This window comes from Colius striatus, chromosome 2 (genome assembly GCF_028858725.1).
Source record: "Colius striatus isolate bColStr4 chromosome 2, bColStr4.1.hap1, whole genome shotgun sequence".
NCBI lineage: Eukaryota > Metazoa > Chordata > Aves > Coliiformes > Coliidae > Colius > Colius striatus.
The window spans coordinates 109,057,995-109,068,739 of NC_084760.1; the positions used below are offsets into that span (position 1 = coordinate 109,057,995).

General features: G+C 36.4%; 1 protein-coding gene across 4 annotated transcripts in view; it reads left to right on the top strand.

The window, feature by feature from the left end:
• The window catches only part of ZDHHC14 (zinc finger DHHC-type palmitoyltransferase 14), a 101,856-nt gene extending 91,338 nt beyond the window's left edge, over positions 1-10,518 (top strand). For 2 of the 4 annotated variants that reach the window (XM_061989025.1, XM_061989026.1), the window contains exons 8-9: positions 856-958; positions 9,276-10,518. In XM_061989025.1, coding sequence (XP_061845009.1) covers positions 856-958; positions 9,276-9,677 — 505 coding nt within the window. In that variant the 3' untranslated portion in view covers positions 9,678-10,518. The remainder of the gene's footprint in view (positions 1-855; positions 959-9,275) is intronic. The other 2 variants (XM_061989027.1, XM_061989028.1) reach the window with 1 other exon arrangement.
• The last annotated feature ends 227 nt before the right edge of the window (positions 10,519-10,745 follow it).

Here is a 10,745-nt window from a genome sequence, read left to right on the forward strand (position 1 = left end):
AAACTGTAACAGGAAAAAAACAACTTTGAATTAATTGAAGCATAAACTATCCCAGACTTTTGTGGGTTTTTTTCCTTTTTTAATGTAAGTAATATGAGATAATACACATTTAGAGTATAGTACTTTGGCCTGTATACTTTTTATGAGTATTAACTAGCAGAACCTAAAGTGAGGTTTGTGGTTCTCAACTTGAGAGTAAAGTTGAATGGGGAATGTTAGCAAAATCTTTAAGTCAGATTATTCCACTCTATTTAATTTTTATATCATCTTATGTAGATTTTTATTAATAAATTCTCCACAAAACATTTTATTACATGACAAGAAAAAGTTTTATGAATGCATTGCTTTGGTAATAATAGTGGAGCACTATAAGGGGTGTTAAGTAGCTGTAATGGAAGACCTGGCAAGTCGGTAGTCTGAACAAAAGTTCCACTTATGGACTCTCTCACACATTTGTGCTCATGGTCTTTCTGTCTGCTTCCTCTCTCCCTTTCTCTCTTCTCCCTTTCTGTCATGATTCAATAGCTTTAACTTAGAGGTGTTTTCACACCTGTGGTTTAAAGTTCTTGATTTTTGTGGTACCTGCTGGTAAGCTTCTGAATCTTTTTTTCTATGATAAAAATCCCCAGAAGTAGCAGTGTGTATGACTATATGGCAGGTCACAAGGAAACAGTCACCTTGCTGATGATTAGAAATGAAGTCTTGTACTTTAGTTGATCAAGAGGAGGCATTTGAAGGTATTGGCAAGGTATTAAGATCTGTTGTATGATAGAAAACTTTCTTTTTATTGAGAGAAGGTAGTTGTTGATCATAAATATCTCTTAACACTTTTTCTTTGTTTTGATTATTCCATAGCTTAATTGACAGAAGAGGATTTATACAGCCTGATACACCACAATTAGCAGGACCATCGAATGGCATTACTATGTATGGGGCCACACAATCTCAGAGCAACATGGTAGGAATCATCCCATAGTGTTGTTCATCAAGATGCCTGTGAATGTTTTCCTTCTCCACTTTCATGTGAACTAATCAAGTAATAACTAACTGGATACAGCTGACACTCTGGGTGGAATGACTTGTTTATTAACAGTAAAGAAAAAACAAACCCAAGGCTCTTTTTAATGTTTCACACAGTGTAATAGTTATTGCTCATGGATTCTAAAAAAAAAGAGGCTTTTCTCCACTGTTGATTTATTGAATATACTGGCATTTTGACTTGTACTGTTGGCACCTGCTGTGTTTTGAACTGGAATATTCAAGTATCATGGACTTGCTGTGGTTCATCATTTTCCAGCTAATTTTTATTTTGTGTGGCACTTTCTTCATACTCTGTTTCCTTCTTTGCTTGTACACTGCAGTTTTGCATAGACTACTGTGTTTTTAAAAGCAAAGATGAACAAAGAGGAGTTTCTAGGGAAGAGGTATGTTGAAGAAAGAGCAGGAGGACACTGAACTTCCAATGAACAAAAAATGGCAACTGAATTGTTACGACAAAAGCTTTTAAACATCTTTGAAACTGTGCCAGTAGATTTTACTTTTTTTTTTGCTGGTAGTGTTGACTATCATAATGGAAGATAGGATTTCCAATGCCAAGAAGAAGAGAATAACTGGAAAGAGATCTTTTTTCTAAAGGCAAGCTTCTTACAAATGTGCCTGTTTCTGAATTATCCACATATCTTGATATTATGTGGGTTCTAAGACTGTCAAAGAAGCTATGAGTTATGGATACCCTCCCTCTGCCAAGAAAAAGAGGTGGCCATAGGCCCTCTGACATAATTCAACCTTTTTTTTTTTTTAATAAAAGAAGAAAGACTGATTCTTCCCAGACAGATTAGTTTTAGTGTCCCTGATAAACTGCTGTAGTTCCTAAGCTGCTTTTTACGTATTATTTTGAGGGTTAAATAAAAGAAATGTTAGTATCCTTAATGAGAAGATGTGTTAGAAGTACAGTATTTACACTGAATCTTCTGTGAGATGCAGTTGTGTGGAACAGGGCAATGCTCCATGCAAAGTTTACTTAAAGAAAAAATTAGTTTGAAAGTAGAAAAGGGGGTTAAAAAAAAAGGAGAGAGAGAGAAAGCAAACTTTAGAAATAGCCTGAGATCTTTCAAGGATTACCCAGCCTTTCTGATTTGGTCATGTCTTGTTATTTGTGAGGATCATTCACCCACAGTAAATACCTGGCTTTAAATTATCTTAAAATGTTAAGAATTGAACTTGCAATCATATAAACGTTATTATTCATTATGAAAAGACATTATCATTATTCCCAGATATTAATGAGTATACCTTATGCCAATTTGATGGAAAATTGACTGAATGTGTTTCTAGAAATGGAGAAATCTCTTATGGTTTAAGTCAAACCCTATAGCTGTTGTAATTTTTGAGTGCAATACCTGTAATTAAGAAAATTCTTTAAGGATTTTAACTTCATATATCCTAGAATATCACACTACTGGAGTTGAGGAAGGCTTGAGTTCTTGAACAGCTATCAGAATCACTTGGATATATGCAGCTTTCATTCCTGAAAATGATTATTCAGAAAAAGCTTGAAAAATGTAATATGTTTGCTATGGAAGAATATCTTTAGGACTGTGATGCTGTTTTTCTCAGGGTTATTATTCCTGGTCCATATCCATTACCAATTGGCTTCTAGTAGCAGCTGGCTATTAGCATTAACATTTCTACCTGAGGTTTGTTGCAAACCATTGAAGATCTCCTTAGTTTCCCAGTTTCTCTAGCACTATTTTTCTCTTCCTTATTTAAAATCTTGCATTCTTTCTGGGTTGTTTAAAGCATAACAATTATAAATTCATTTCCTGCTGGCAGCAGTGCAGCGGCACATAACCATTTCTCTGATATTTTTTTTCTTGTTTCACATATCTCTTTTTCCGTGTTCTAAAGTCTACTTTATTGCTTTTCTCCATAGAATCTGTGCCTACTTTCAGGTTCCCATCTGTCCTGTCTCAGAAAGCAGCAAACAACAAACCCAATTTCACTATTTCAGAGTTAAGATTTCAACCTCATCCACGTAATGTTCTTTTTTTTTCCTACCAAAATAAAATCATGTTACTCTAGCTTAGCTTTCAGCCATTCTATTCAATTGCCAGATTTCCTGTTCTAATTTGGAGTTAGTCATAAATAATCAAATAAAAATTTGTTGTTCTATTTAAACCCTTTTCCCATGAAATGACCCCTAGTACTTTTCCTGGCTTTTAGTAACTGGTTCTCTCAGGTTTCTTCCCACTGAATGATCTCAGATTCTTCTGAAGAAGTTTGACAACGGGAACACTGGGAACTTTTTCTCATCTGAAAGGGACCACAGAAGATTCTTGAGTGAAAGGCAGTAGAGTACACTTTATGGCAGAAGTATAACAAAGCATGTGTCATCCTGTTGTTTGATTTTTGGTGGTCGTTAGTTTGTTTTGTTTCTTTTTTTTACTTAATCCATATAGCATGCTGAAATGTGTCTCCTGTGCATCGATATTGAAGGAAGATTTTAATGAGCATCTTCTCTTATTCCTTCCCTTTCCTCTTTCCTTTTGTTCTGTTCCCTTCCCTTAGATATTTTACTCAATGACTTGTATCTTTCTAAATAAAATTCTCATGCCTCACCCCAACTAGACTCTCGTCAATCTTGGAATCTCTCTGGGTTGCTTAGTATTGCGTTCTGCATTCATTCATTTGAATACATCTTGTAGCATAACATCATTTTTGCATTTAAGCTCAAAATAAATCTCAGGCTAAGTTTAAACTTGCCAGACAGTTATTTTCAGCACAACATAATATCTCTTATTTCAGGCACTGTTTGTGACACGTTATTTTTGTATCAGCTTTTGTGGTAATTTTGACTTTGAGACCTTATTTCATATAGGAGCTACCCTACTTGTGCTAGTGACTTGATTCATCACAATCTCAGAACTTACAGGATGTTGCCATACTCAGTGCTTCGTAGACCCATATTATGACAGTAGTTTTTTTCTAAATCTTTAAAGATATTCTTGTCCTGTTTTCTCCTTAGTGTCTCCTCTATTTTACTGAGAGCTGAAGTTGTATTTATTTTTTTGAAGGCTGGAAGCACATATAGTCATTTATTTCCTGGTACATCATTTGAAAATAATCTGGTAAATCCATTAGCCAAGTTCTTAATATCCTTATCCATGTGACAACATACTGGTACTTCCCTATTGCATCTCATTGCTGATTATTTTTACAAGCTCTTCATTAGTTTGATTACCCAAGTATTTCTTGTCATTCTTAAGAATTTTTGGCATAAAACAATGTCTTACCCAGTTTCAATTTTTTTTTCCTGTATTTTATTCTTTTTTTCTCTTTCCTTTTAAGATTTATTTTCTTTGTATTCTGAAAAAGAAGGTCTTATTTCGACATAAACCCATCAGCTACTAATACCTGGATCTTTACTTCCCTAGTACTTAGCTTTCCCTTAAAAGCCTGAGTTAATCCTTGGGTGTTGATACAGGGTATTTTGCTCTTTAGTAATCTATTATGAATACAGAATCTTTCTCACTCCATGCACTTTTTTTAGAGGAATAAGTTTGGTTTACTGTTACTGTGATGTCTCTGAATTCTCTAGTGCCTTATAAAGTGAAAGCTTTTAATTGTATCTGCCTCGGTGTCAGAATAGGTTTATTTTCTTTATTTTTAAGAAGCTTGCTTGTACTCCTGCATTCGTAGGCATCACTTCTTCAGTGTTTACATAGTACCTTGAGTGCCAAATTCCCTTCTTTCCAGTATTCCCTTTCCTGGATGCAAATTCTTTGGAGTGTTTGTTTTCTTTCTTACATGTACCACTGGCAGTTGTACGAACCATAGTAGTGCGTGCAGAACATTCATGACCAGTGAGACATGCTGAAAAGTCCTCTCCCAGATGTTCACATCAGTATTCTAGTGCTAATCTGGAAACAGGAATCCAGCTGATCCAAGGAACATAAACTCAGTCTGACCTAGCGTACTACTTCTGTTGATTTTCATATTCTCATTACTAGGAGTAAGTATTTCTATCATGTCAGTAAAAGGATCAGCAAGGATAGGAGCCCCACTTTACTGCAAGATTTACAAGTGTGTTTCCTTGTGCATTTACTGGCATACTTCATTAAATTATCATTGCCCAAAACAGAACTTAGAGCTTTTGTCAAGTCAACATTACAGTCAAGGTTGATAGAGGTTTTTTATTAAAGCATTTACTTGAGAGTTAACACAGGTTAAGAGCACATGCAGTAAGTCTACTTCAACATTTTTGCCTTAGGTTGAGGTAAATTTTAGAAGCAATTCTTTTGATTGTATATGTTTACTATGGTTTATTCACATCACAGAGCAATATCAGAGCACATGAACTAGATTTCTTTGAGAAGATTCACTCCTGGAATGTACCCAGCGTGCTCTAACTAGTCACAGACATTCAGTCCATAAGAACAAACAGTAGCTAGTCTGAAGTAAAATCCCTGGAATGGGTATAGTTTCCCCTTTAACTTCAGAGGCATTTCTCTTCACGTATCGACTCGTCGTGCACTGTAATATTTGCTAGTGGAGCCTTTGGCTCGGTGGGTTTTGTGGCTCAGTTGTTGTACATACCTGCAATAACATGATTTTAAGTGTGCATTCCTCCAGCTGTTGGGAACAGTTACACTCTTCACCCATCTATTGTATCCATCTAGTATGGTATTTCAGCATCCTTTCTGTGACTTCATAGTACTGCCATTCAGTGCTGTCAGTCTCCTCCAAACTTTGTTATGATTGAGAGATGCTGGGATAATTCAACCTGCTTTTCTCCATCTTTGGAGAACTGTAACAGCTCTTTAATGTTGGTAGTACTTGGAAAGAAATTAACAAAGTTAATTTAAAATTCAAAGTACATATTTTCTGGCTTTTACATTAGAAATGTGAAAAATGTATTGCCATGTACAACAACTATATGAACATGTGTGGTTTGTGTATCTTGGAAAAAAACTAGATTTTCTTCAGAAAAAAAGAAGAAAAATATTTTCTTAGTTTGTATTTATTATTTGTGAAATAAACAGAGCACTTTAGATTTTGTCTAACTTGCTTTGATTTGTGCTTTTTGATCTGAAAATAAATACAGAGATTGCTAGAAGTTTCTATGCATATATTTAATTGAACCTCTGTACTTGTAGAACTTACCTTCAAAACCTGCTGTTCCTCTGAAACAGAGGAAGTTTTAAGTAGAAAGTAAAATCAGTAGATCTGAAGTAAGAAAGTACTGGTGGAATAATTTCTACAGTAGATTTTTAGCCATTTAGTGCTTAGCTTCCTTTTTGCTACAATCATAGGCTTTTTAATTTTATTTGTAATGCTGGCATTGAATAATTCATATGATTAATAGCTGGTAAGGGTTTTGACACCAAATTTCATTTAATTAAGAGTGAAATATGGAACCAAGGAAAACCTACCATGCTAGCCCTGTAAACAAATCTGGTTTCCATGTTCATTTTTTTGTTGGCTGTTTAGACTCAAGAATAGCCTACCTGTGTAGTATGTGTTTGGTTTTTATCATGTTTTTGAGAGTTCTGTTGAACATGTGTACCTTTTCTAGTATAAACCCCACTTGTAGTTCACTGTTGAAAGCTGCTTACAGCCTGTGTTTTCCTAAGGCATTTCATGTTGATCACTGTTAAATGGAATTTAAAAAAATAGAAAGCTGGAAGGTATTGTAATAAGAGGAGAGGCTTTGGGGAAGTGACAAGTGCATGGAAAATGAAGGCCATATATACAGCACCTGAAGAAAGTTTTATAATGCTCTGTTTAATGGAGCTTTATGAGTCTACTTAAACATAAGAAAAAACTATTTCACTGTGAGGTGAGGGAGCCCTGGCACAGGCTGCCCAGAGGGGTTGTGGAGGTTCCTTCCTTGGAGATCTTCAAGACCCGCCTGGACATGTTCCTATGACCTGATCTAAGTGACCCTGATTCTGCAGGGGGTTGGGCTAGATGATCTCTAAAGGTCCCTTCCAACCCTACCATTCTATGATTCTGTGATATTGATTCAGTTGAAGGGCACTAGAGTTTGGTAAAAAGAAAATAAATTCAGACTATACAATGAGTTTGAGTAAATTAACTTCAGCTAATTTAAAGCTGTGTACTTGTATTGCATGGAACATGTTAATGATATCCTTTTGAAGATCAGTGCTGAAACTTGACTAAAGCAGTAAGTCAGCTGCTAACATTGTTTTCATTGTACCCCAGTGGTTATAGGCATTCCTTTGTTATTTAACGTGCTCTTTGGCTACTACTTTTCAGAGAAGATTGGTTTTGTTGATCTTTTTGAAGTTGGAAAATTCAGTTAACATTTTTAAGGTCGACATAGTCAGGTTTGTTGAAGGGCTGTAGTTTAATTGAAAAAAAAACAGGCATGAATAACAGTATATTAATCAAAATAGGTTACTCACACTGAATTACTAATTGAAAGCTTGACCTTAAAAGATGCTGACAGTTTTCATCTTAGTAAGGTACTAAGGCAAGGTTTTGGCTTTAAGCCCGCACATAATGCCTCTCAAATGATATGGGACCACTCCAATTGTTTGGCTGGGATTGTTCATTATTTTGTTGGGGAAAAGATTGCTTACAACATCTGTGAATTCAATTTATGTAACAGCAAGTCAGTGCATTTATCTTTCTGAAAGTATAAGTGTTGGAAAATACGTAACTGAGTAAGGAGTGGGCTTCTGCCTGTCAAAATTATCTAAACCACTTAGATAGTGTTTTAAACGTGTCTGTCTACTTGTGACCAAGTAGTCTGTTTGCACACCTTCTGAATGTAATGTGTGTGCATCCATCATGAAGCTATTCACTGCTGAAACTTGAGGACCTGAAAATATCATAGGAATCATTCACAGAATCACTGAATGGTAGGGAGTTGGAAGGGACCTCTAGAGGTCATCTAGTCCAACTCTGCTAAACCAAGTTCACCTTGATCAGGTCACACAGGAACATGTCCAAGTGGGTTTGGAAACCTCCAGAGAAGGAGACTCCACAAGACTCACTCTCACAGGAAACAGTAATGGTTTTCATCATACAGTAAAGGAAGCAGAAGTCTCTCCATGAGTTTGCGTAGAGTTTATTACAGTGACTTATTAAACTTCAATGGGCATTTTAGGGAATTGCTGTCAGTTATGATTAGGGAATATCCTGAACAAATGTTGAATTTGTAATATCTTTCAGTAATCTAATATAGATCAAAGGTAGTCATAAAGCAGAACATAGTGCTTTAGCAGAATCCTTGTAATAACAACAGTGAATAGTCATGTCTTCTGGATGTATTTTCTTATTCTGCCTGCTGGCTTCAGATTTTCTTCGCTGCATTGGATTTATAGCTGTGTTCATTGACTGTAATGTTTATCTTGCACAGTAGAACAGTAGTGTGGCAGATGAATCTAACTGGATTTTGAAAATCTGCCGATACTATAAGCGATCAGGTTTTGAATTAGATACATATTTTCCTTGGAAGCTCTCAAAAACCCTGTCAGTTTGTGTTAAAGAAATGTAATGTGGCAGTTAGGTATACTACCAATCTAGCTAGCTGGACATTATTGAAGCACCTGCCTGTCTTGTCCTTGTAAGGAGTGAATGATAATTTTGTATCAGCAGTTCTTAGCAACAATGTAGAGCCAAAAGCATTCCTGGTAGTACTCTGAACTGAACTGAACTTATATAATGCTGAATTTGGCTACTTGTTGTGAAAGTGGTTGCCAGAAAACTTGTGTTTTGTACCTTGATTCTTCACATTGACAAGGTTCAATTTTTCAATAAATATAGGCCTTTAGGTGCCTCTCTGGATTGCTAACTACTCGAGGGTAAAATGAGTAGCGTGGAACTGATTCACCTCACCTGGAACCAGGGAGGTTTTGAGGTGCCTAATGCAGTTAGTTACAGCTGGACTGTGCAGCTAGGCTTTCAAAATGGCTTTGGAAAAGAATAAGCAATGTATTTGAATTGCAGGACTGTTTTAAAGGTTACCAAAACCCTTAAGGGAACACTGTAAATGTTTATGATAATAATTTACTTGGATAGTGATCCAAAGCACTGGCTCAGTTTATGCATGTTTTGGTTCATTTTTGCCTGGGCAGCATGCAGTGGGATTTTTGGGTGGCTAACCATGGAACGATACTAATGGCTTTCTTTTTTGTTTGTTTGTTTCTCTTCACATCCCATTCTTTTCCATACCTTTTTGTTCATATCCTCCCTTTTTTCTCTGTTTTGTTTGCCTTGTATGATTTTGACACCCTTCCATTTTGCAGTGTGACCAAGATCAGTGCATTCAGAGCACTAAATTCGTTTTGCAGGCTGCTGCCACTCCCCTGCTACAGAGTGAGCCAAGCATAACTAGTGAAGAGCTACCTTTACCAGGAAAGACTTCTATCAGTGGTCCTTGCGCAACTCTAACTCTAGGGCAACCAACGCCACCGTCTTCTATGCCAAATCTCACATCAGATACAGGTTTGACAGACATGATACCATTAAAAGAGGAACACGAAGGTCATCAGTTTCTCACTCCTGAAGAAGCTCCATCACCCCCTGGGGTGCTGCCAAGTGGAAGTCCTATTACACACAGCCATACAATGCACGTCCTGAGTCTAGCCAGCCAGGATTCATTGCATGAAGACTCAGTACGTGGTCTCGTGAAGCTTAGCTCAGTTTGAACAGCTTTTTTGAATACTGCACTGTTTCTTGGTGTCTATACAAGTCTCTACTTAACAGGAATGATACTGCAGTACCACTGTAAGACCTCGTAACATGCCTATAATGGAAACTTTGTTGCATAACGGAATCTACTAAAATGACAAGTAATTTTCCAGTGGAGCTGTGGCCTTTTTTTGACCAGATTGTCAATGGTTGTGCTTCGATGGTGACTGCATTTTATTTTTAAACAAAACCAGAACCAGTCAGTAATCTTGTTTTCTGAAGCTTGGGTACAGCAAGTTGGAAGTCAGCCTGTAACAAACACCATGTACAGTACAAGAGAGAGATTCTTGGATGTGTCATGCTCTGTGTTCTATGCTCTTGTAATACACACTTGTTAAGGCTTACCACACTTGTGGCCAGAATGATCTGCACTTACATGTTATGCTACTAATATTTGAGATATAAAATTACCATTCCATTTGTTAATACAATAAAAAAACAAAGACTGCAGATATGGATTTGCATGCCACGCTACAGTATGTGTTACAGTGGTGTTGGTATTAAGAGAAAGTGCTGCTTTTTTTTATTTGTGACTTTCAAAGTACTGTTTCCTTTAAAGACTGCGACAAACAGATTGATGGACTATATTATTTTTTTCAAATTGTTGAAGTTTATTTTAACTTAATCAGTGGTGCCTAGGAGATGGAGAAGTACTGATCGGATCATGTTGCATATCATTTAACTTTCTGTTTAAGTGTTTAGAGTGAGGTATTGTGTTGTGCCATACCACGAGATTCTTCCACTCCCTAATGTGATACCTGTGGACCTACAATAAAATGACATCCTCTATTTCTTGGACATGTGTACGGTTTTCCTGGGGAAAGAGGGGGAAGTCGTGGCTTGTTGACATATTTTGTAAAGATTTGACTGGAATATGTTTACATAATGAAACCAGAGCTATGAAGGAAAAGCTGGTTACAATTAGAATTGCTTCAGCATCTTTTTGTGGTTTGTGTATTTCTCTCCATAAGAAGTCTTTATTTAGAAATGGTAGAATTAGCCTCTGCTTGGACTGTAATTCTGTG